This window comes from Ornithorhynchus anatinus, chromosome X1 (assembly GCF_004115215.2).
Source record: "Ornithorhynchus anatinus isolate Pmale09 chromosome X1, mOrnAna1.pri.v4, whole genome shotgun sequence".
Lineage (NCBI taxonomy): Eukaryota > Metazoa > Chordata > Mammalia > Monotremata > Ornithorhynchidae > Ornithorhynchus > Ornithorhynchus anatinus.
In genome coordinates, this window is record NC_041749.1 from 107,138,358 (window position 1) to 107,164,107 (window position 25,750).

At 49.1% G+C, this 25,750-nt stretch overlaps 1 protein-coding gene across 3 annotated transcripts in view; it reads left to right on the plus strand.

Annotated features, from left to right (window-relative positions):
• The first annotated feature begins 360 nt into the window (after positions 1-360).
• LOC100076517 (calcium/calmodulin-dependent protein kinase type IV-like) overlaps positions 361-25,750 on the plus strand; it is a 70,080-nt gene continuing 44,690 nt past the window's right edge. For 2 of the 3 annotated variants that reach the window (XM_029051743.2, XM_029051744.2), the window contains exons 1-4: positions 361-405; positions 721-895; positions 16,544-16,622; positions 19,001-19,063. In XM_029051743.2, the coding sequence (XP_028907576.1) occupies positions 798-895; positions 16,544-16,622; positions 19,001-19,063 (240 nt within the window). In that variant the 5' untranslated portion in view covers positions 361-405; positions 721-797. The remainder of the gene's footprint in view (positions 406-720; positions 896-16,543; positions 16,623-19,000; positions 19,064-25,750) is intronic. The other variant, XM_029051745.2, reaches the window with a different exon arrangement.

A 25,750-nucleotide genomic window follows, 5' to 3' on the forward strand; every position in this document is an offset into this window, starting at 1 on the left:
GGGAGGAGAGGAGGCAGAGATGATTAGCTTGGTTCTACAGCTACAGAGTCCCGGCGGGGGGCGAGGGTGGGGAGCACCGACCCCCACTGCCCCATCCGATCTGGAGCCCCTGACACCCGATGGTCCATGCCCCCGTCCCGCTCCCCCGAATTTCCAACCCCTTTCCCGGCTGGGTCGGCCGCCGCTAGGTGGGGCGAAGCAGCCGGCGGCGAGGGAGGGGAAGGGGGTTTGGCGAGGGGGTCTGGACTTTCTCGGAAAGGTCACGGGAGGGGGCGAGAAAGATAAGAGATTGCAGCTGTCGGGCCGCAAAAAGTGGAGGTGCCTGGAAATGGGGTGGGGGTGGGGGGGAGGGCGCCCGTGGGAATTCCGGGAGATGGGCCGGAGGAAAGTAGGGGTCTGACTCAGGTGAGACACCCCACTTCCCCCGGGGGTGGGGGCTGGAAAGGGGAAAGGGCGTGGCGGGGGGGGCGAGCACTCAGACCATCTGCAGACCCCTCCCCTGGGTTGTAAGCAATGCAGGGTGGATTGGGGGTGGGGTGGGGGCTCCTGAGGGCACCGCTGCTTCCCCTCCTCCTTCCCCTTGCCCCCCCACCCCCACCCCGATCGGTGTGACTTGCAGGCAGGAGACAGAGGGACCCAGCCTGGCTCACTCGCTCTTGTCTGTCCCCGTTCCTCCCCCCCCCCCCCCCCCACCCCGCCCTTCTCTCTCTCCCGATCCAGACGGCGGATTCGGAGCCCCGAGTAAGGGGGACACTGGGGGAGGGCAACTGGGGAGAACCCCCGCCCCGGGACCCAGGATGCCCACCTCCGCCCCCGGCGCCGAGTACTGGATTGACGGCTCCCACCGGGACACCGCCCTGCGCGATTTCTACACCGTGGGCCGGGAGCTGGGCAGGTACGCGGGGGGTGGGGAGAGCGGGGATTTTTTTGGAGGGGGGGAAGAAAGGGAGAGGGGAAGGGGGGTGGTTGGAGAGCCACCGCAAAAAGGCTGATTTCTCTCTGACTAGGTTGGGTTCCAGCCCTCTTTGCTGAAGCTGAGTTATGTTCCCTGTCAGTTCTAGCCTTGGGGGTGGGAGGAGAGTGCAGTGGGAAGGGGGAGTACGAGGGGAGGGTGTGGTGAAAATTTTAATCGAAGAGGCCAGGTTTTGCTAGCCACTATCATGGGGAGGGGCGGGGATTAGAAACCGGATTTGGAAAAAAAAAAGAGGATGATTTCCCCCTTCCCCTCCTCCCCTCTTCGGATGTCCTACAGCAATGACAGAAAGCACTCACTCCTCTGCTTCTAGCATTGGGAAGTTCAGTCTCTTCGCCCCACAAGGGCCACCCGGACCAGCAGCCCCCTCCCCCGATATCCTGACCGTCCCCGGGAATGGATTTGGGAGGTGGGATGGCCCAAGGTGGCTCAGTGGTCCCCTTTCCCTGATCTTCCTGGTCCGGGAGAGGAACCGGACTATCAAAGGAAGAGGGAGACCTAGGAGCGGGGGGGGGGGGGGGGGGGGGGGGCGGCGACCCCGACCTTGGAGCTCAGGTCACGTTGTGGAGCCGGGGCCGGAGAAACGGTCTGGGGGTCCGAGATCGAACCTAAGTGCCCGGGCTTGTTTCAGTGGAGCTGGGTTGGCCGTGCTGGGGCACGTGTCTCTATCTCTTGTTCTTGTTGGCGGGGAGACTGGGCCCAAGATTTGTGCAGGAGGAGAAGGGGAAGGGGGTGCGACAGAGACATGGAGAGAAAGGTCCATCCCACGGCTGTCTTCGGCCCTGACTGGGCCCTGCCAACCAATCTGGCCCCGCTGACCCCTGGGCTGAGTATCACAAGCTGGGTTGGGGGTTGAGGATGGGGGTCACTGCCCTGAGCTGCTGCAAAAGAATAAGGGGAAGCGATCAGTTTATATAATAAACTTAAGCAGTTACTATGTGACAGGCACTGTACTAAGCGCTCTGTGGCCAGAATGCCCCACCCCCGCCTTTTGTCACATACATTTTCTGGGCCTCTCCCTTTTTTTTCCTTCCCCTTCTGCCCCCCCCCCCAAACACACACAACAGGGTCTCTCACGGACACCCTTATCACCCCCGGCTCTAGTCCCTTTCCCTCCAGAATCTCCCCTACCACTCCTGCTCCCTGATCTCTTTGCCGCAGGCAGCATCTCTGCTTCCAAACAGCTTCTGTGGGAAATTGGAGGAGATGCCTAGCCCCTACCCACTTGGATTAGAGCCCCAACTGTGAGCCCCATGAGGGACCGGGACTATGTGCAATCTGGTTATCTTGTATCTACCCCAGAGTCAGAGTTTAAAACAGTGCTTGGCGCGTAGTAAGTGCTTAACAAATACCACAATTATTTTAATTAACCAATAGTTGGCAACTATACAGTACTTAATAGAGACTACATGCAGATAACAGGCATGAGGGAATACATAAATTAATAGCAAATAAACAGAAGAATCCACTAGTGCATGATGGGGTGGCTTAACTTGGGTGATCAATCAGGGCATGGCGTAGTGGATAGAGCACGGGCCTGGGAGTTAGAAGGTCATGGGTTCTAATCCTGGCTCCGCCACTTGTTTGCTGTGTGACCTTGGGGAAGTCACTTCACCTCTCTGTGCCTCAGTTACCACATCTGTAAAATGGGAATTAAGACTGTGAGCCTCATGTGGGACAACCTGGTTACCCTGTATCTACCCCAGCGCTTAGAACAGTGCTCTGCACATAGTAAACGCTTAACAAATACCAACATTATTATCATTATTATGTGGAGCAGGGACTGTGTCCGACCTGCTTTGCTTGTGTCCAACCCAGCGCTTAGTAATAATAATAATGTTGGCATTTGTTAAGCTCTTACTATGTGCCAAGCACTGTTCTAAGCGCTGGGGGAGATACAAGGTTATCAGGTTGTCCCATGTGGGGCTTACAGTCTTAATCCCCATTTTCCAGATGAGGGTACTGAGGCCCAGAGAAGTTAAGGAACTTGCCTGAAGTCACACAGCTGACAAGTGGCAGAGCCGGGATTAAAACAAACAATCTCTGACTCCCAAGTCTGTGCTCTTTCCACTAAGCCACGTTGCTTCTTCTAGTGCACTGCCTGGCACATAGTAAGTGCTTAAGAAGTACCACAATTATTATTTTTACTTAGGAGGGATTTAGCAGAAAGAAGGAACATGATTTGCGGAAGTTGAGTCGGGGGAGGGGGGGTGGCATGTCTGCTATATAAGTGTCCTTCATATTCAAAGATGATGTCACTGGAGATAAATTAATGATATTTATTTTATGGTATTTGTTAAGTGCTTACTATGGGTCAAACACTGTTCTAAGCCCTGGGGCAGGTACAAGTTCATTAGGTCAGACATAGTCCTTGTCCCACATGAGGCTTACAGTCATAAGTAGGAAGGAGAACAGTTGAGGAAACTGAGGCATAGAGCAGTGAAATGACTTGCCCCAGGTCACCCAGCAAGCAATTGACAGAGCTGAGATTAGAACCTCGGTCCTTCCTTCTGACTCCCAGGCCCGTGCTTTCTCCACTGGACCATGCTGCTTCTTTGTATTGTATGCAGGGCACTGTACTAAGCGCTTAGAAGAGTACAAGTTGGTAGACATGATCCCTGCCCACAAATAACTCGCAGTTTGAGTGGAAGACAGACATTAAAATAAATTACAGATGGGGAAAGTAGGAGAGTATAGGGATCTGTTTGTTAGTGCTGTGGGGCTGGGGTGAAAGTGAATATCAAGTGCTTAAATAGTACAGACCCAAGTGCGCAAATAAAGTATACTTATGGGTACATGGGTGTCTGAAGAAGCTAATATGGAACCTTCAATCCTATCCACCCTGTGCACATACAATGACTATGTTTTGTTGAGCTGTCGTGTTTTGCCTTTGTGTCTCAGTCTCACAATCCAAACCAAACTTTTTCTAGAAAAGAACCACTCCTTTCTGGATTGCAATGTGCCACACTGGTTTGTCTCCTGCAGTCGTCTCCAAGTTTTTATCCGAAATGTCAAAATGATGCGCACTACTTTGTCCTCAGTACATTTCTCCCTCTCGCCCTTGCTTCCTCTAGACTGTAAGCGACTCGTGAGCGGGGAACCTGCCTGCCAACTCGACTGTATTGTTCTCTCGCAAGAGCCTAGCACAGTGCTCGGCACGCAGTAAGCATTCATGGCTTAATAGAAAGAACACGGGCTTGAGAGTCAGGGGTCATGGGTTCTAATCCTGACTCCGCCACTTATCAGCTGTGGGACTTTGAGCAAGTCACTTAAGTTCTCTGTGCCTCAGTTACCTCATCTGTAAAATGGGGATTAAGACTGAGCCCCACATGGGACAACCTGATTACGTTGTATGTACCCCAATGCTTAGAACAGTGCTTGGCACATAGTAAGCGCTTAACAAATACCATCATTATTATTAATAAGTACCACAGTGATTGATTTAGATCACCACATTCCAGCTGTTAAGGTGAATTCCTGACATCCATTCTCCTTAAATGGCCACCCAGTGCAGCTGTATGGAGGGGAGGTTTATTTCAATGCTCTTAAACTGACTTGGTTCCAAGACTTATGTGTCTGTGATCCCGTTTTGCCCCTTGATGTTGAGAACGGCCCGTAAGTGCAGCTGTTGGAACTATTGAAGGAGTTGGTTGGAAGGCCAAGCTTCATGCTGCTTCCACACTCAATACGTCAGTCTCCCAAAGGTGGAATGGCCTCCTTGATTCGATTTTCTACTTTAATAATAATAATAGTGGTATTTGTTAAGCGCTTACTATGTGCAAGGCACTTTACTAAGCGCTGGGGGAAATACAAGATAATCAGATTGTCTAGTCCCTCTCGCGCAAAGGGCTCGTAATTTTCATCCCCATTTTGCTGATGAGGGAACTGAGGCCCAGAGAAGCAAAGCGACTTGCCCAAGGTCACACAGCAGATGAGTGATGGAGCCAGGATTATAAATCAGGCCCTCTGACTCCCAGGCCTAGGCCAAGCTGCTTCCTTCTCCATCGTTGCATCATCGGTCAGTGGGCCACCTAGGTGACCGAATCCAGCTATGGCATTCAGCTCCATGTGGCCCACAAAGACCTCTTGGCTGTGGGCAGGGCTTCCCTGGTGCCCAATGGGACCCGGCCTCAGGTTTCTTCAGATCCACGGTCAGTCGGTACCCCGCTCCGGGCCGACTTTACAAAGCAGTTTACAGTCCTCTGCACGTCTAATTGGCTGGGGGCCTCCAGGGTGCAATCACCCGCTCCCAGGAACTCTTGAACGACTGCCTCTAAGACTCTTGATGATGCTCGAAGCCCGTCGAGTCGGAAGTATTTCTTCAAGGGCAGAGGGCATATTTCCACTCTAGCTTCCAGGTCTCCTGCAGCATCCTCCGGTGTGGCTGCGGAGACTAAATTGACTGGGGCTGAGCCTTCCGCACCCACCCTGTTTCTTCCCATCGGCGACAGGGAATCACTGAAGCAGGGAACCCCCAGCTCTGACATGACCAGTCATGTGGCCGTGAAGCAGTCTCAGAATTTTAAATGAACTTCCCGGGGCAGTCAAATTTATAAACCAATTTCCAGAGTCCAGATCTACTGATAGTGTCAAAAGTTTTTGTAAGGGTCTCTGGAAACTTTATAGGGGTTTCACTGCGGCTCCCTGATGCACAATACTGGGGTCTGAAGCCATTTGGGGATTTGGAGAGTGTGCCGTCAACACTAACCTTAAATAGCTGTTCCAGAAGGACTCGGGCCAGGGAAAGGAGAGCAGTAAGATCAATCAACCAATCAATCAACGCATGGTATTTATCGAGCACTTTTCATTCATTCAATAGTATTTATTGAGCACTTACTATGTGCAGAGCACTGTACTAAGCACTTGGAATGAATGCACAATTTGGCAACAGATAGAGACAATCCCTGCCCACTGACGGGCTTACAGTCTAATCGGGGGAGACAGACGGACAAAAACAAGACAACTTAATCACAATAAATAGAATCAAGGGGATGTGCATCTCATTAACAAAATAAATAGGGTAATAAAAATATATACAAATGAACACAGTGCTAAGGGGAGGGGAAGGGAGAGAGGGAGGAGCAGAGGGAAAAGAGGGAAAGGAGGCTTAGCTGAGAGGTGAAGGGGAGGCAGAGAGGGAGGAGAGGGAGCAGAGGGTCAGTCTGGGAAGGCCTCTTGGAGGAGGTGAACTCTCAGTAGGGCTTTGAAGAGGGGAAGAGAGTTAGTTTGGTGGCTGTGAGGAGGGAGGGCATTCCAGGACAGCGGGAGGACGTGGGCCAGGGGTCGACGGCGGGATAGGCATGAACAGGGGATGGTGAGGAAGTAAGCGGCAGAGGAGCGGAGCGTGCGGGGAGGGCAGTAGAGCACTTACTGTGTGCAGAGCACTGCATTAAGCACTTGGGAGAGTACAATATAACAGAGCCGGTAGGCGCATTCCTCACCCATAGCGATGACCTGGTGACATTGATCTTCAGATTCTGTGGTTTCATCTCAGTGTTCCATATTAATGATATTAATCATCATCATCATAATTGTGCCAAACATTGTACTAAGCACTGGGATAGATTCAACATAAGCAGATTAGACCCAGTCCACAGTCTAAGGGGAAGGGAGAACAAGTACCTTCTCTCCATTTCTATGGTTGAGAAAACTGAGGCACCAAGAAGTGAGGTGACTTAATAATTGTGCTGTTTATTAAGCGCTTACTATGCGCCAGGCACTGTACTAAGCACTGGAGTGGATACAAGCAAATCAGGTGGGGCTCCCATAGAGAATCGGCCTGGGAGTCAGAAGGTCATGGGTTCTAATCATGACTCTACCACATCTCTGCCGCGTGATCTTGGGCAAGTCACTTCACTTCTCTGGGTCTTAGTTACCTCCTCTGTAAAATGGAGATAAACACTGTGAGCCCTATGTGGGACAGCTACAGTGTCCAATCTGACTTATTTGTATCTACCTCAGTGCTTAGAACAGTGCTTGGCACATAGTGCCTAACAAGTACCGTAGTTATTCAATCCGCATTTTACAGATGAGGGAACTGAGGCACAGAGAAGTGAGATGACTTGCCCAAGGTCACACAGCAGACAAATGGTGGATCTGGGATTAGAATCCATGACCTTCTGACTCCCAGGCCCATGCTCTATCCACTATGCCATGATCTGTGATGAGTCTGGCCCCAATTTCAGCAGAGCCCTAACAGCTTTCTTTTGGGATGTGGCATTCGAGTCTGAGGAGGAGAAAAGTCTGGAGCAATGCGTCAGAGGTGGCAGTGTCAAAAGTGAGGGATCAATCAATCGATAAATTGAGCGCTTACTATGTGCAGAGCACTGTACTAAGTGCTTGGGAGTGTAAAATACAACAGAATAAGCAGACATATTCCCTGCCCGTAATGAGCAGATCTAGGTGGAGCGGGAGATAAGGGCAGATTGGAAAACTGTCCCTTCTTGTATATAGTGTATATTATGGTACTTGTCAAGTGCTTACTATGTGCCAAAGACTGTTCTAAGAGCTGGAGTAGATACAAGTTAATCAGGTTGGACTCAGTCCCTGTCCCACATGGGGCTCACAGTCTAAGTAGAAGGGAGTAGGATTTAATCCCCCTTTTACAGATGGGGTAACTAAGACACAGAGAGGTTAAGTAATAACAATAATGATAATAATAATAGTGGTATTTGTTAAGCACTTACTATATGCCGGGCACTGTACTAAGCGCTGAGGTGGATACAAGCAAATCGGACTGGACACCGTCCCTGTCCCACGTGGGGCTCCCGGTTTTAATTCCCATTTTACTGTTGAGGTGACTGAGTCACAGAGAAGTTAAGTGACTTGCCCAAGGTCACACATTAGACATGTGACAGAGTCAAGATTAGAACTCGGGTCCTCTGCATCCCAGGCCTGGGCTCTTTCCACTAGGCCACACTGCATGGCACTCGCAATACCAAGGACTGCCAGACAGCAGACAGCCAAAGCTGGGGCTCTGTTAGAGGTCAGAGAGGGAAGACTTCCTGGAGGAGATGTGATTTTAGTAGGACGTTGGAGATGGGGAAAGTGATCGTCTGTTGGATATGAGGCGGGAGGGAGCTGCAGGCCGGAGGGTGTTGGTGTGCAGAGTGCCCGTGGTGAGAGAGACGAGATGGAGGCGCAGTGAGTAGGTTGGTGTTGGAGAATTGAAGGGTGCGGGCTGGGTTGCAGTGGGAGAGAAACGAGGATAGATGGGATGGAGAGAGCTGACTGACTGCCTTACAGCCAATGGTGAGGAGTTTCTGCATAATGTGGTGATGGATGGATGAGCAACTACTGGAGGTTTTTGAGAGACGAGCGCAGAACGAGTTTTTAGAAAAATGAGACGTGAGGCTTCAGGTTCCTCTTTGAAGACGGTCATCTTCCGCTTGGATGGACCCTGCCCCCTGCAGTTCCCCCTCCCCTCCCCAAATTCCATCTGCCTCGCCTGATCCTGGGGGACCTGTCAAAGGGTCATTTGTGGAACAGATTCCTTGGACGGGGAGACTGTAAGCTCGTTCTGGACTCGGTTGTACTGCACTCTCCCAAGTGCATAGTACAGCACTCTGCACACGGTAAGTACTCAATAAATACCATTGATTGATGGATTGATATACGGTTCAGCCAAGGAAAGCTAACCACCATCTCGGAGGCCAGGAGTGGGGCCTCAGATGCTTGAGAAATGGTTCAGGTCCCCAGAGCCGAAGTTGGGATTGAGGAGAGGCCTGGTCCATGACTGGGAGGTGTTTGCAGCCCAATCTAGTGGAGAGAGCAAGGGTCGGCTCTGGGAATTAGCCCATCTGGGTTCTAATCCCAGCTCGGCCATCGGCCTGCTGGGTGAAACCTCAGGCCAACCATTTAATCGCTCTGGGCCTCAATTTCCTCATCTATAAAATGGGGATGATAATCCCTGCCTCTCCCCACCTCACAGGGTTGTCATGAGGATAAAATGAGAGGATGGAGGTGGGAATAAGACCTGTGGGAAAAGAAAAAGCCCTCTACCAAGTCAAGTACTGTATTTATTCTTTTTTTCCTCTTCACCAGAGGCAGCCGTAACATGTCTGGTCAATACCCAGGTGGTTATAACTGGGCAGGCCGGATCAGCCTGGGAAACAGAAATAAAGAATAATGACATCATATGGGCCTTTCTCCCAGATGTCTCAAAGCACAGCTACCCTTAACACCGCTCGTCGGTTTGCAGCGCAGCTCTGCGGGCCGAGGGGATGGAGGTAGAGATCCTTCCCATTTGACAGATAGAGAAACCGAGGTTCAGAGAGAGTCAGGGACCCACCTAGAATCCCACAACTGACCGGTTGGGTGGGGGGGCAACAGGCGTCCCCTCCAGGGGATTTCGGAGGGTCTCTGGGTGAGCACGAGACTTTTTAAAACAACAACAACAAAAAAGTGTCAGATTACTCAGTGGGATTTGGGTTGCTAAAAACAGTCGTGCTGGGGGTTGGAGAGAAGGGATGGGTAGAAGTGGGGAGTTGGGAGCGGCAGGCTGAGAGGCAGAGCAAGATTTGATTTCACCGTCCACTGGCTAGAAAACATTATTACCAAGATCAGAAACTAAGTGGTCTCCGGGTGCTTCTGCGGGAAGCTCTGCCTGCTGTCGCTCTTCAGTGGCTCCTGTGGATAATTTCTCCCTCTTGCTCTCCCCTACCCCCCACCGGCTTCATTCGTCACCAGAAAGGCAATTTTCCTCGTTGATTGTTTTTCAAATCGGGCTGCATCTCCTGGCCCTCACAGCCTGGAAACTGGTGTGGTGGGGGCCTGAGCTCCAGGAAACCTCAGCATCTCTCAGTTCAAATTTGGTGGTTCTCTCTCCCCTCACCTCTGTTACGCCCTCAAGTCTGGTTTCTCATGACCTTATTGGGCCATACTATTTTTGTTAATGTCATTGTCATATTATATTATGAATCAATCATATATATTGAGAGCTTACTGTGTGCAGAGCACTGTACTGAGCCCTTGGGAGCGTACAACAGAGTTAGGCCTGTTCCCTGCCCACAATGAGTTATGGTCTAGAGGGAGAGACAGACATTATTATAAACAAATTAATTAAATTATGGATATGTACACAAGTGCTACAGGGCTGAGGGAGGGGTGAATACGGGGTGCAAATTCTAGCGCAAGGGAGTGGAACAAGAGTAAATGAGGCCTTAGTTGAGGAAGGCCCCTTGGAAGAGATGTTTTTAATAAGGCTTTGAAAGTGGGGAGAGTGATCGTCTGTCAGATATGAGGAGAGTGGGAGATCCAGGCCAGAGGCAAGATGTGGACAAGGGGTTGGTGGTGAGATACACAGAATTGAAATATAGTAAGTAGTTAGCATTGGAGGAGCAAAGCATGTGGGCTGGGTTTTAGTAGGAAATCAGTGAGGTAAGGTAGGAGGGGGCAAGGTGATTGGGTTCTTTAAATATTATGATGATTATTACTAATAATAGCAATTATAATACAAAAAATAACAGTTGTGGTATTTAAATTCTTATTATGCGCCAAGCACTAGGATAGATACAATGCAATCAGATAAGGCACGGTCACTGGGGCGCAAAGTCTAGGAGGGAGGAGGAACAGGTATTGAATCCCCATTTTACTGATGAGGAAACTAAGGCCCAGAGGGTGTTTTTTTTGTTGGTTTGAATGATTTTTTTTATGCTGCCTGTTAAGCATTTACTCTGTGCCATATGGCTAATCAGATTAGACACAGTCCACGTCCCACATGGGGTTCACAGTCTTGATCTCCATTTTTACCAATGAGGTAACTAAGGCACAGAGAAGTAAAGTGATTTGCCCAAGTTCACACCGCAGACAAGTGGCGGATCAAGATTAGAACCCAGGGCCTTCTGATTCCCAGGCCTGTGCTCCGTCCACTAGGCCATGCTGGTTAAGTGATTTGCCCAAGGTCACCCAACAAGTAAGTGGTTTTAACCCTGGCTCTGACACTTCATTCAATCGTATTTATTGAGCACTTACTGTGTGCAGAGCACTGTACTAATGCTTGGAAAGTACGGTTCGGGAACAGATAGAGACAATCCCTACCCAACAATGGGCTCACAGTCTAGAAGGATGGGAGTATGAGGATGGGAGTATAGCTGGACTTCCTACAGTTTGAAAGATATGGTGATTGGCCTGTACATTGGAACTAAACCATTTTTGTATTCAAGACACTTGCCCGCTGTGTGACCTTGGGCAAGTCACTTCACTTTCTCTGTGCCTTGGTTTCCTAATCTGTAAAATAAGGATAAAATACTCATTCACCCTCCCTCTCAGATTGTGAGCCTGATGCGAGACAGGGACTGGGTTTGACCTGATGATCTTGTATCTACCCCAGCATTTAGTACAGTGCTTGACACATAGTAAGTGCTTAACAAATATTATTATTGTTATTAGGCAGATCAGGGATTAGAACCCAATTCTCCTGACTCCCAATCCTGTGCTCTTTCCACTAGGTCCCCCTCCTTAGAGTTGGTGTGTGAGACCAGGCCATGGTTGTGGTAAAGATGGTGCTCATCATGGGCTGAAGGCCATTTGGGAGTTGTGGTCTGGTTTGGGAGAAGGAGACTTAAAAATGATAATAATAATAATAGTATTTGTTAAGTGCTTAGTGTGTGTCAGACACTGTACCCCCCCCCCCCCCCAGTGCTTCTGTTGGGGATGAAGCACACACACACACACACACACACACACACACACACAGAATAATAGGCTGTGGGCTCTGGTGGCGGGTTAGAGGAAGGAGCCCTTGAGGAGTTGACAGTCCAATGGGAGAGGTAAAACACAGGTCTCCGCTGCCCTTGAAATGCTGACATTTCAGTGATAATTGGGAGACAGAATACTTTCTGTTCTAGGAGCAAGGGTAGGGATGGAGGGAGGACAGACATGTGGATCCAAAACACAAGGTTTTCAGAACAGCAGGGGAGGGAGAGTGCCATAGAAGAGTAAACTGACTGGACAGAAAAGCCGGCTCTACCTCTGTATGGGCCTGAGCTCCTGTCTGGAGCAGTCTTCTGTCTGTCTGCTACATCTTTTCCTGGCCCCCTCAGACCTTCCCAGCAGAGAAAAAAAGGGAAATATCATTGATTGATTGATTGTTTTGTTTTGTTTTATGGTATTTGTTAAACACTTACTATGTGCCAGGCACAGGATTGGACACAGTCCCTGCCCCACATAGGGCTCACAGTCTCAATCCCCGTTTTACAGATGAGGTAACTAAAGCATAGAGAAGTTTAATGACTTGCCCATGGTCACACAGCAGATAAGTGGCAGAGCCAGGATTAGACTGACTGATTTTATCCTGCCTTCGGAACATCACTACTTAGATGTCCCAACACCTCCAATTTAACATGTCCAAAACAGACCTCCTTATCTTCCCACCCAAAATCTGTCCTCCCGGGTCTTTGCCATCACTGTAGTCACTACCAGTACCCTCCCAGTCTTACAAGGCTTGACATTATCCTTGGACTCATCTCTCTCATTCAACCCCCTTATTCAATCCGTCACCAAATCCTGTCGGTTCTACTTTCACAACATCACTAAAACCTGTCTTCTTCTCCATCCAAACTGCTTCCATGTTGATCCAAGCACTTACCCTATCCCTTGACTACTACTATCCTGTACCTTGTCTACTGACTGCATTGGCCTCCTTGCTGACAACCATGCCTCCTGTTTCGCCCCACTCTAGTAGATCATTTTAATAAAAAAAAGTTCAATCCACGCCTCCCCGCTCCTCAAGGACCGTCAGTGATAGTTCATCCACCTCCGCATCAAACAGAAACTCCTTATCATCGGCTTTAAAGCACTCAATCAGCTCGCCCCCTCCTACCTTACCTAACTGATTTCCTACTACGACCCAGCCTCTAAGGTTCGCTTCTCTAACGCCAGCCTACTCACTGCACCTCGATCTCATCTATCTCAAAGCCAACCTCTCGCCCACATCCTCCATCTGGCCTGGAACTCCTTCCCTCTTCATAACTGAGAGACGATTACTCTCCCCACCTTCAAAGCCTTAATTAAAATCACATCTCCTCCAAGAGGCCTTCCCCGACTTAGCCTTCATTTCTCCTAATCCTTTTCCTCTCTGCGTTGTCTCTGCATTTGGATCTGTACACTTTAAGCATTTGATAGTCACCCTGCACGCCAGCCTTCAGACCCATTGCACTTAGGTAAATATCCATAATTTACTTTAGTGTCTGTCTCCCCCTCTAGACTGTAAACTCTTGTGGGCAAGAAACATGTCTTGCATGTTTCTGCTGAAGCAGCATGGCTCAGTGGAAAGAGCCTGGGCTTCGGAGTCAGAGGTCATGGGTTCGACTCCCGGCTCTGCCACTTGTCAGCTGTATGACTGTGGGCTAGTCACTTAACTTCTCTGGGCCTCAGTTACCTCATCTGTAAAATGGGGATTAACTGTGAGCCTCACGTGGGACAACCTGATTACCCTGTATCTACCCCAGCGCTTAGAACAGTGCTCTGCACATAGTAAGCACTTAAAAAGTACCAACATTATTATTATGTCTAATAACTCTGTGTATTGGACTCCCCCAAGTGCTTAGGAGAGTGGTCTGCACATAATAAACAGTGTGGCCAAATGGATAGAGCACGAGCCTGGGAATCAGAAGGAACTGAGTTCTAATGCCGGCTCTGCCACTTATCTGCTGTGTGACCTTGGGCAAGTCAGCGTGGCTTAGTGGAAAGAACTCGGGCTTGGGAGTCTGAGGTCGTGGGTTCTAATCCCAGCTCCGCCACTTGTCTGCTGTGTGACCTTTGGTAAGTCACTTAACTTCTCTGTGCCTCAGTTACCTCATCTGTAAAAATGGGGATTAAAAAATGTGAGCCCCACGTGGGACAATCTGATTACCCTGTTTCTACCCCAGCGATTAGAACAGTGCTCTGCACATAGTAAGCACTTAACAAATACCATAATTATTATTATGATTATGATTATGAAGTCACTTCACTTCTCTGTGCCTCAGCTACCTCATCTGTAAAATGGGGATTAAGATTGTGAGGCCCCTCTGGGACAGGGACTGTGTCCAACCTGATTAGCTTGTATCTACTCCAGGTCTTAGAACAGTGCCTGGCACATAGTGAGCACTTAACAAATACCATAGAATAAGAAAGTAAATGCTCAATAAATAACAGTGATGGATCAATTGATTGAGCCTTCAGATCAGACATAAAGCGACACAATTATCCTGAGGTCCGGCTGACTGTGTATGAGAGGCAGGGGAAACAAAGACTTGGTTTCTGCAGTTTTCTGGGCACGGGCCCCAGGGAAGCAGGGTGAGTTTGTCAGAAACTTTGTGCTCATATCCCCTGGAAGCTCATTAAGCGGAAGCAGAACAGGGGAGTTTATTCTGAGCCCTGGCCTTTCCCCCTCTCCCTGTGGGGGCTGCAGATTGGAGCCTTTAAATTGTTTTTCTCACTTTTCCAAGCAAGGAAGGGGTCCAAACAGAAAACAGCAACTTCTTTTTCCTGCCCCTTTATCCATTCCTCACCTCAAACTCTCTCCTCCAGACCCTGTTTCTTTGTTATTCATTCATTTAATTGTATTTATTGAGTACTTACTCTGTGCAGAGCACTGTACTAAGCTCTTCGGAGAGAACAATACATAAATAGACACATTCCCTGTCCACAATGAGCTTATAGTCTAGAGGTGGGAAGACAAACATTAATATAAAAAAAAATTACAGATATATACATAAGTGCTGTGGGTCTGGGAAGGGGGAAGAACAAAGGGAGCAAACAGGGTGATGCAGAAGGGAGTGGGAGACGAGGAAAAGGAGAGTTTAGCTAGGGAAGGCCTCCTGGAGGAGATGATTATCACAGTGCTTAAGGGGTAACAGCCAAGTTAGTAGTCGAGGCAGAGGGGAGAGCAGATAGGGAAAATAAAGGGTTTAGTTTGGGAAGGCCTCTTGGAGGAGATGTGATTTTTGGAGGGCTTTGAATGGAGGGAGAGTGATGGTCTGCCAGATATGAAGGGGGAGGGAGTTCCAGGCCAGAGGGAGAACATAGGCAAGGGATCGGTGGTGAGACAAACCAGATCGAGGTACAGAGATTAGGTTGTTGGTGTTACAGTGAAATGTGCAGATTGGGTTGTAGTAGGAGATCAGTGAGGTAAGGTAGGAGGAGGAGAGGTGAGTAAATGTATTAATGCCCAATGGTCAGGAGTTACTGTTTAATGCAGAACTGGATGGGCAGTGATTGGAGGGTTTGGAGGAGTGGGGAGATATGGACTGAAAGGTTTTTCAGAAAAATGATTCAGGCAACAGAGTGAAATATGGACTGGGGTGTGGAGGGACAGTTGGAAAGAAGGTCAGTGAGGAGGCTGATGCAGTAATCAAGACGGAATAGGATGAGTGCTCAGATTAACATGGTAGCAGTTTGGATGGAGAAGAAAGGTTAGATTCTAGAGATATTGTGAAGGTAGAACAGACAGGATTTGGTGACAGATTGAATGCGTGGGTTGAATGAGAGACATGAGTCAAGGATAATGCCAAGGTTATGGCCCTGTGAGACAGGGAGGATGGTGATGCTGTCTACAGTGATGGGAAAGTCAGGGGGAGGACAGGATTTGGGTGGGAAGATGAGGAGTTCTGTTTTGGTTGTGTTAAGTTTGAGGTGTCGGCTGGCTTTGATCCCCTAGCTTTGCTCTCTGCATCTCTGACTTTCCTTGGAGTCTTCCAGCGTGGGCCGTTTCTTAATCTTTACCTCTTTGAACACTCAATCAAGCATCCGAAAGCCCAGTGAAGGGTGTGGAGCCAGGTCAGCAGGACAGATGTTGGGGATGCCCAGTGCTTTACCTCCTCAGACAGGCATGGACAGTGACCATATCCCAGAGAAAGAGAGAGAGAGAGAGAGAGAGAGAGAGAGAGAGAGAGAGAGAGTGTGTGCGCGCGCACCTGTCTACTTGTTTTGTTTTGTTGTCTGTCTACCCGTTCTAGACTGTGAGCCCATTGTTGGGTAGGGATTGTTTCTGTTGCCGAATTGTACTTTCCAAGAGCTTAGTACAGTGCTCTGCACACAGTAAGCGCTCAATAAATACGACTGAATGAGTGAATGTGTGTGTGTCTCCTGTCTTTTCCTTTAGGCCCTCCCTGCAGCATTCCCTCACGGGAAGTTCAAGGAGCTGGACCCGGGCTAGCTGACCAACTGAGGTTTTTTTTAATGGTATCTGTTAAGCACTTACCGCATAGCAGGCACTGTTCTAAAAGTTGGGGTAGATAGATACAAGGTAATCAGGTTGGACACAGTCCCTATCCCACATGGGGCTCACAGTTGTAATCCCCATTTTACAGATGAGGTAGCTGAGGCCCAGAGAAGTGAAGCAACTTGCCCAAGGTCACCCAGCAGACAAGTGGCGGAGCTGGGGGTAGAACCCAGGTCCTTCTGACTCCCAGGCCTGTGCTCTATCCATTAGGCCACACTGCTTCTCTGTCAAGCAGTTGTTAAGCAGTTCCACTGGCCAGATTGGGAACCTCGCCCTGGATTGGCGGGGCCTGCAGCCATTCAGGCAGGTGTGGGTTTCCCGGAAGGAAAAAAACTGTCTTTTTGTCTCTTGTGTTTCTGGTCCAGGGGTGCCACCTCGGTGGTGTTCTGCTGTGAAGACAAAGGGACACGGGAACCCTATGCTGCCAAGATCCTGAAGAAGACAGTAAGTCCCTGAGAAATCCCCAAACCTCAGCAGAAATCTCTACCTTCCCTTCCCCTACCCCTCCCCTTTTAGGTGCTCTCAGCTAGATCAGGGTTCTAGTTGGAATCAATGTCTGTGCATCTCTCCCCAGCACACGGTACATACTCCCACTCCCTTCTGCATCACCCTGACTTGTTCCCTTTATTCGTGTCCCCACCCAGCCCCACAGCACTTATGTACATATCTGCAATGTATTTATATTAATGTCTATCTCCCCCTCTAGACTGTAAACTCGTTATGGGTAGGGAATGTGACTGTTTATTTTGATAATGTACTCTAGTACAGTGCTCTGATTGATTGACTGACACTCAATTGCTAAGGGAATTGTTAAGAGAAGTAGCTTGACTTAGTGGATAGAGCAAGGGCCTGGGAGTCAGAAGTTCATGGGTTCTAATCCTGGTTCTGCCACCTGTCTGCTGTGTGGCCGTGGGCAACTCACTTCACTTCTCTGGGCCTCAGTTACCTCATCTATAAAATGGAAATTAAGACTGTGAGCTCTATATGGGACAGGGACAGTGTCCAACCTGACTAACTTGTACCTACCCCAGCTCTTAGAACAGTGCTTGGCACAAAGTAAGTGCTTAACAAATACCATAATCATTATTATTATTAACTGCTAGTTAGTAATGATTAACAAGCACTTTATTGCTCACACATACACACATGCATACTCTGCCCACTGCTCCCTGTTTGGCTCATTCATATACTCCCCTCACACATGCAGACACACACATACACACATGTACACATTCATGTGTTCTCAGCCATATCCACATGTGTGCACACTCATACCTGTACATTAACACTCACCCCTCCCATCCCCCAGCTCCATTTGCTTACTGACTCCAGTATGCACAAGAGGCCTGTAGCATCTATAAACACATTCCACAGAGTCATCAGCCATCAGGAGGCATCTATGGCAGTATGCGGGGGTCCAGCTGATTGGGGACCCACTGTGCACCTCCAAGATCGCCTTTGGTTGTTTACAATGGGTAGCAGCAGAGCATGTCCTGGATAGGAAGAGGCGGAGGTGGGGTGGGGTGGGGTTGGAGGTTGACGGGGGGCGGCCAAGTCAGTCTGCTTTGTCAGAAAGACACATCTGATTCATGTTAGTATGTTGGGAAGGGAGAGAGGGTCCGGGTCTTTCCATTGTGTTGTATAGTACAGTGCTCTCCCAAGCGCCTATTACTGTACATACAGTAGGCACTCAGTAAATCCGAACTTACAAACGAATGAAAATGTCAGAGACGTTGAGAGATCCTCCTAGATGAGCTGTGGCACTGCAGGCACCCTTCTGTCTCAGTTGGCGCCGCCAGGCCGGACTAACCAGGACTTTGGACTACCACCCTAGAGATTTTGAAGCATTTCATGATAACTGTGGGATCAGTTAAGCGCTTACTATATGCCAGGCACTAAGGTAGAGACGAGATGAGCAGAGTGGACATAGTCCCTGTCCCACAAGGGGCTCACAGGTAGTGAATCTCCCTTCTTCATATGAGGAAACTGAGACACAGAGGAGTTAAATAACTTGCCCAAGGTAACACAGCATTTGCTCAGTCGTCTAAAGGAAAAGCTTGTAATTTTCCAGAAGGAATTGTAGGGAGCAGCGGCCTCTCCTACTGGCTTGCAGGGCTATCCCTAGGGAAAGGGACCCAGGACCGTGGGGTAGGAATGAATCACTCCCCGTCTCCCCACCCCCAGTGCTCATCTACAGGGGTGAAGTCCTGTAGTCTCCTCGGGCCCAGAGCTCCAATCTACTCGGCCTCAAGGTGGGTGCTCTGCCTTCTCCAAGCTCTCAGTACAAGTGCTCTGCACACGGTAATAATAATAATAATAACATTGGTATTTAAGTGTTTACTATGTGCCAAGCTTTGTTCTACACGCTGGGGTAGATACAAGATAATCAGGCTGTCCCACGAGGGGCTCACAGTCTTAATCCCCTTTTACAGATGAAGGACCTGAGGCACAGGGAAGTTAAGTGACTTGCCCAAAGTCACACAGCTGACATGTGAGGGAGCCTGGATTAGAACCCATGACCTCTGACTCCCAAGCCCAGGCTCTTACCACTGAGCCACGCTGCTTCTCGCTCTCGCTTCAGTAAGCTCTCCATAAATACGATTAATTGATTGATTGAGTCCCTGGAAGTTCTACCCACTGGCCTTGCATCCTGGAACTTTTCCAAGCCTGCTAGGAGGAGGGAGCTCAATGCTTGTGGAGAAGGCAGAGTCCATTCATCATCTTTCCCGTTTCATCTTCCTGGGGCAGCAGCGGCTTGATGCCCTTCAACTATCCAGAAAACGAAAAAGATTTTCTGTGTCATCCTCTTTTTTTTTTTTTAGATTGACAAAAAGATCATAAGGACCGAAATTGGAGTTTTACTGAGGCTCTCACATCCAAATATCGTAAGTAGAAGCCACGTTCCCCTTCCCCTGGCACTTTTGACAGTTTAATATGGTGCTTACATTCCTGAAGCAACCTCAAAAAAGGATCCTTCCGCCAGCCTATACCAACCCCCGGCTCCCACCCATGAAATCCCCATGTTCCAGATTTCTGAGGAGGGGGAGGTGGGAGCAGGGTGCAAGAGGGAGGAGGAGGAGGATGACGACGGTGATGATGAAGAGGAGAAGGAGGAGGGCAAGACTTAACTTGTCAACAGGCAGGGTGGGAGGTGGACATCATGGGGACATGCCATGGCCCCCTTGGTTTCACCTGGAAGTGGAATCCGCCAAGCTGGTGCATGGCTGGCCATGTGGCACTCAGAAGCCATTAGGTGGGCAGCTGGCAGGGTATTTGGAGAGCATAACCCCTTGCTAGTATGGTAGCTCCTACCATAAATAGCTCCTTCTTGGACAGAGGCTCTGGTTCCATCAGTCCCAGGGTCATATGACCCTGCCCCAAGTGGGTGGGTTAAGACATTGACCCAATACATTCAGGTGAACAGCCTACAAGGAGGAAAATGAGGGGGGTCTGAGATCTGCAGCGTGGCTCAGTGGAAAAAGCACGGTCTCGGGAGTCAGAGGTCATGGGTTCTAATTTCAGCTCCGCCACTTGTCAGCTGAATGACTTTGGGCAAGTCACTTAACTTCTCTGGGCCTCAGTTACCCCATCTGTAAAATGGGGATTAAGACTGGGAGCCCCACGTGAGACAACTTGATCACCTTGTATCCTCCCCAGCGCTTAGAACAGTGCTTTGCACATAGTAAGCGTTTAACAAATGCCATCATCATCATCATCATAATTGATCTTGATTGGCTGTCTATACAGCCCAGGTTCACTGGTTTATTGTTCAGCTCCTGACTTCCCTAAATTGATAAGCCTAGACAGTATGGGACAGGCCCAACATCGACACAGCACAGGACTCTGTCTTCAAGAGCAGCGCCATCTAATGCCCTTCACTTTCTCCTCGACGTCCCCAACATCCCCCCTAGTGACCCATCATGGACCATTTACCTCCCTCTGGCTTATAAACGTGGTGGGATCTGAGCTGGGGACAGGAGCAGAACCGGATTAAGGCTTTGAGAGTTCCTCTTCTTCTTAGATGCCATTAAATCGTTTCCAATTCATAGCAACTTTACGGTTCTTTTTCCATGGAGTTTTCTTCGTAAAGATGCAGAAGTGGTTTACCATTGCCTTCTTCTGCACAGTAAAACTTAAGTCTCTGCTGTTGTCTTTGATCACTTTGACTCTTTCCCATGCTGATGCTGCCCAGCACAGGTGAATCAACTTTGATGCTTCGGCTTAGACCTTTCCATTATGGGTAACCCCAGTGAGAGAGTATCTCTCAATGGCATAGCTCTAAGCTTAATTAGTATATGCAAACTCTCCTGCCATGGTGAGGCTTGATTCATTGAGAGTTGAGAGGCCTGGGGAGATGTAATATGGAGGTGGAGAGAAAGAGGAGAACTGGGATGACAAAGAGAAGGGAAGTGGGGAAGAGGAGGGGAAGGAAAATGGAAAAAGGAGAAAGTATTTATGACATCCCTCTGCCTCCTCGTTGTCAACATCGCTGCTGCCAGCCTAGAGGACAAGCCAGCTGGACTGGACCTGTTCCCACTTGGGCAGGGGTGGTCCAGCCTTGGGAAATGGTAGTGGCTCAGTGGATCAGCTTGTGGGGGTTCTGGAGCCCAGACCCTTGTGGGGACCTCAGTCAGGAGACCTGAGTTCTAATTCTGGCTCCACTACTTACCTTCTGGATGACCTTGGGCAAGTCATTTTACTTCTCTATGCCTCAGTTTTCTCATCTGTAAACTGGGGATTCAATTCCTGTGGCCTATTGGATACAGCATGGGTCTGGGAATCAGGACTTGGATTCTAATCTCAGCTCCTCCACTTATCTTCTGTGTGACCTTGGGCAAGTCATTTCACTTCTTTGGGCCTCAGTTACCTCACCTGTAAAATGGGGATTAAGACTGTGAGCTCCATGTGGGACATGTACTGTGTCCAAGCTGATTAGCTGATCTACCTCAGCATTTAATACAGTGCCTAGCTCATAGTAAGTGCTTGAGACATGACAAAAAAAACCAAAACCTACTTGTTCTCCCTCCTTCTTAGACTGTGTGGGACAGGTACTGTGTCCAACCTGATTACCTTGTATCTACCACAACATTTAGTATAGTGTTTGGCACTTAGTAATCACTTAACAAATATTATTATTGTTTGATCACTTGATCATCTGCCTTTGACTTTTTCCCATGCCGCTATTGCCCAGCACAGGTGAATCAACTTTGACACTTCAGCTTAGACCTTTCCATTATGGGTTACCCTGATGAGAGAGTTGCTCTAAATTTTATTAGCATTATTATTATTATTATTACCTCAGACCCAGATCTCCCGACAAGCTGTCAGGACAGGCTGGGGAAGAAACCACAGCTGCTTCTGAAATTCAGGGGCCAAACCGCAGGTTCAGAGAGAAGATTGAAGCTCTGTTCTGGCCCTCTCCAGTTCAAAGGGACAGGGGGAGCTTGTTCTAGTTACCCACCCTGCCCCCAAAAAGCTTGGGGATTCTCCTCAGTTCCAAGGAGCAGGGGACCTTTCCCTCATTGAGCTGACTACCTGGTCATGACTCCTGCGCCCCTTCCTAAATCTGATTCTGGCTGGAGGAGAGGGTTTTTAAATTATTATTATTAAATGGTATATATTAAGTGCTTACTATGTGCCGGGCACTGTGCTAAGCACCGGAGTAGATACAAATTAATCAGGTGGGACACAGCCCCTGCCCCACAGGGGGCTTACTGTCTTCATCCCCATTTTACAGCTGAGGGAACTGAGGCACAGAGAATATAAGTGACTTGCCCAAGGTTACACAGCAGACAAGTGGTGGCGCCGGGATTAGAACTCAGGTCCTTCTGACTCCCAGGCACGTGCCCCCCCTTTTCATGAGGATGCCTTAGGCCTGATCATCTTGTGTTGAAGAGACCCTCAGACACCGGCAGTCAGAAATTGCTGGCATTGCCCTAGAGAAGTGAGGAGAAGAATCCTAGTCAGCTCCCATGTGAGGGGAAGCTGCTGCCTGGATCCTGTCTGGCATTATTCAAGCCGCCTGCCCAGATTATCTCCTGGCCCAGAGCCTGTGTCAAGAGTGATGGTCGAGAAAAAGCCCCAGGCAATGAGGAAAAGATAAAGGCCATGTCCCTCTGCCACCAGGCTTTGGGGGGAGTGGGGAAATGGGAGGGCTGCTTTCTGCCAAGGGCATCAGAGAGGAGTGAGGTGCAGATGTAAGCCAGCGACAGGGGAGATAACGGCAGGCAGGCAGGCAGGCAGGCTAGGACAGCGTGTGACCTGAGGGAGCAGATATAATTACAGGGGAAGTTGGCAGAGGCCCTCATGGGAAAGGAGACAGAGTTGGGGAATAGCACGGTGGACCAGGATATCAATCAATCAATCAATCAGTCAATCGTATTTATTGAGCGCTTACTGTCTGCAGAGCACTGTACTAGGTGATTGGGAGAGTACAACACAACAATATAACAGACACATTCCCTGCCCACAACAAGGTTACAGTCTAGAGGGGGAGACAGACTTTAATATAAATGAATACATTTCTGATATGTACATTAGTGCTGTGGGGCTGGGGTGGGGGATGAATAAAGGCAGCAAATCGGGGAGGGGTGACGCAGAAGGGAGTGGGAAAAGAGGAAACGAGGGCTTAGTCACGGAAGGCCTCATAGAGGAAATGTGCCTTCAATAAGGCTTTGATGGTGGACAGTAAGGCTTTGAAGGTGGGGAGAGTAATTGTCAGGTAGGAAGAAGGAGGGCATTCCAGGCCAGAGGCAGGATGTGGGCGAGGGGACTGCGGAAAGATAGACAAGAATAAGATACAGTGAGGAGGTTGGCATTAGAAGAGCAAAGTGTGCAACCTGGCTTGTAGTAGGAGCGAGGTAAGGTAGAAGGGGGCAAGGTGATTGAGTGCTTTAAAACCGACGGTAAGGAGTTTCTGTTTGATGCGGAGTTGGATGGGCAACCACTGGAGGTTCTTGAGGAGTGGGGAAGCATGGCCTGAATGTTTTTGTAGAAAAATGATCCAGGCAGCAGAGTGAAATATGGACTGGAGTGGGGAAGACAGGAGGCAGTGAGGTCAGCAAGGAGGCTGATACAGTAATCAAGGTGGGATAGGATAAGTGCTTGGATTGACGTGGTAGCAGTTTGGATGGAGTGGAAAGGGTGAATTTTAGTGATATTGTGACAGTTGAACCAACAGGATTTAGTGATAGATTGAATACGTGGGTTGAATGAGAGAGAGGAGTCAAGGATAACACCAAGATTATGGGCTAGTAAGACAGGAATGATGGTGGTGCCGTCTACAATGGTGGGAAAGTCAGGGGGAGGACAGGGTTTGTGTGGGAAGATTAGGAGTTCTGTTTTGGACATGTTAAGCTTGAGATGACGCGAGGACATCCAAGTAGAGATGTCTTGAAGGCAGGAGGAAAGGCAAGACTGAAGAGAGGGAGCAAGATCAGGGTTGGAGATATAGATTTGAGAATCATCTGCATAGAGGTGATAGTTGAAGCCATGGGAGTGAATGAGTTTTCCAAGGGAGTGGGTGTAGATGGAGAATAGATGGGGACCCAGAACTGAACCTTGAGGGACTCCCACAGTTAGGGGGTGGGAAGCAGAGGAGGATCCTGCAAAAGAGATTGAGAGTAAGCAACCAGAGAGATAGGAGGAAGACCAGGAGAGGACAGTGTCCATGAAGGCGAGGTTGGATAATGTTTCCAGGAGAAGGGAGTGGTCGACAGTGTCGAAGGCAGATGAAAGGCCGAGGAGGATTAAGATGGAGTAGAGGCCGTTGGATTTGGCAAGAAGGAGATCACGTGTGACCTTTGAGAAGGTGGTTTCTATGGAATGAAGGGGGTAGAAGTCAGATTGGAGGGAGTCATGAAGAGAATTGGAGGAGAGGAACTGGAGACAGCAAGTGTAGACAACTCACTCAAGGAGTTTGGAGAAGAACGGTAGGAGGGAGTTGGGGTGATAACTGGAGGGAACGGTGGGGTCAAGGGAGGGCTGTTTTAGGATAGGGGAGACACGAGCATGACATGAGCACGCTCTTGCTGGGAACACCTCAGCAAACCATAAAAATGGGGCTGCATCCCTACCCAGCTTCCTCCACAGCGTGGCCTAGTGGATAGAGCCACGGGCTCGGGAGTCAAATGGATTTAGGTTCTAATCCCGGCTATGCCCCTTGTCTGCTGTGTGACCTTGGGCAAGTCACTTTGCTCCATGGGGCCTCAGTTCCCTCATCTGTTAAATGGGGATTAAGACTGTGAGCCCCATGTGGGACAGGGACTGTGTCCAACCTAATTTGCTTATATCTACCCCAGTGCTTAGTACAGTGCCGGCACATAGTAAGAGCTTAACAAATACCACAATTATTATAAGTAATAATAATAAATGGTGAGGATCTCCAAAATTGAGTTGGTCCCCCCAGCAGTAGTGTGAAGGGGGCCAGCCTGTGCCCTGGGGCTGGTTCTGCCACTTGACTCAGGCAGACAGGGCTGTAGAGCCCCATGTTCAGTGGTTTTTGCAGGTTTTTTTTTTATGGTATTTGTTAAGTGCTTACTATTTTTCAAACACTGTTCTAAGCTCTGGGGTAGGTACAAATTAATTAGGTCAGACACAGTCTCTGTCCCACGTCGGGCTCATGGTCTAAGTAGGAGGGAGAACATTCATTCATTCAAACATATTTATTGAGTGCTTACTGTGTGCAGAGAACTGTACTAAGTGCTTGGAAAGTATAATTCAGCAATAAAGAGAGATGTGACTTGCCCAAGGTCACAAAACAAGGAATTGGCAGAACCGGGACTAAAACCCAGGCCTGCCCCTCCCTTTCCACCCAAATGGGCACCACTCTGCTTTGTTTTGTTTGTTTTTATGGTATTTGTTAATTGCTTACTATGTCAGGCACTGCTCTTAGCGCTGGGGTAGATAAAAGTTAATCAAGTTGGACAAAGTCCCTGTCCCACATGAGGTTCACAGTCTTAATCCCCATTTTACAGATGAGGTAACTGAGGCACAGAGAATTAAGTGACTTGCCCAAGGTCATACAGCAAGCAATTGGCAGAGCCGAGATTAGAACCTGCGTCTGCCCCTCCCTTTCCACCCAAATGGGCACCACTCTGGTTCATTCCTATCCATCCTCATCAACATCATCCACAGCAGCCTTCTCTGGATCCCACTGCATCCTCCAGCTACCGCTCCTTGGCCCCGCTCTCATTCCTGCTCAAACTCCTTGAACAGATTGTGCACATGCTGTCTTCGCTTCCTCTCTTTCAACTCTCTTCTAGAGCCGCTGCAACCTGGTTTCCACTCCCCTTAGCTCCACTGATGCCACGCTCTCTGAGGTCTCCAGTGGCCTCCTAGTAGCTAGATCTAATGGGTTCTAGTCCATTCTAATTCTTGGCCCCATTGATCTCTCCCTTCTCCTAGAAACACAATCTGAGCATGGTACTCACCCAACTCTCCTCCTCCGCTCCTTCTCAGTCTCTTTCACTGGCTCAGTCCATCAGTCAGTCAATTAGTCGACAATACCACCAACCTGTCCCTGAAGTTGGTAATCTTGGAGCCATCTTTGACTTCGTGCTATCTCTTAACCC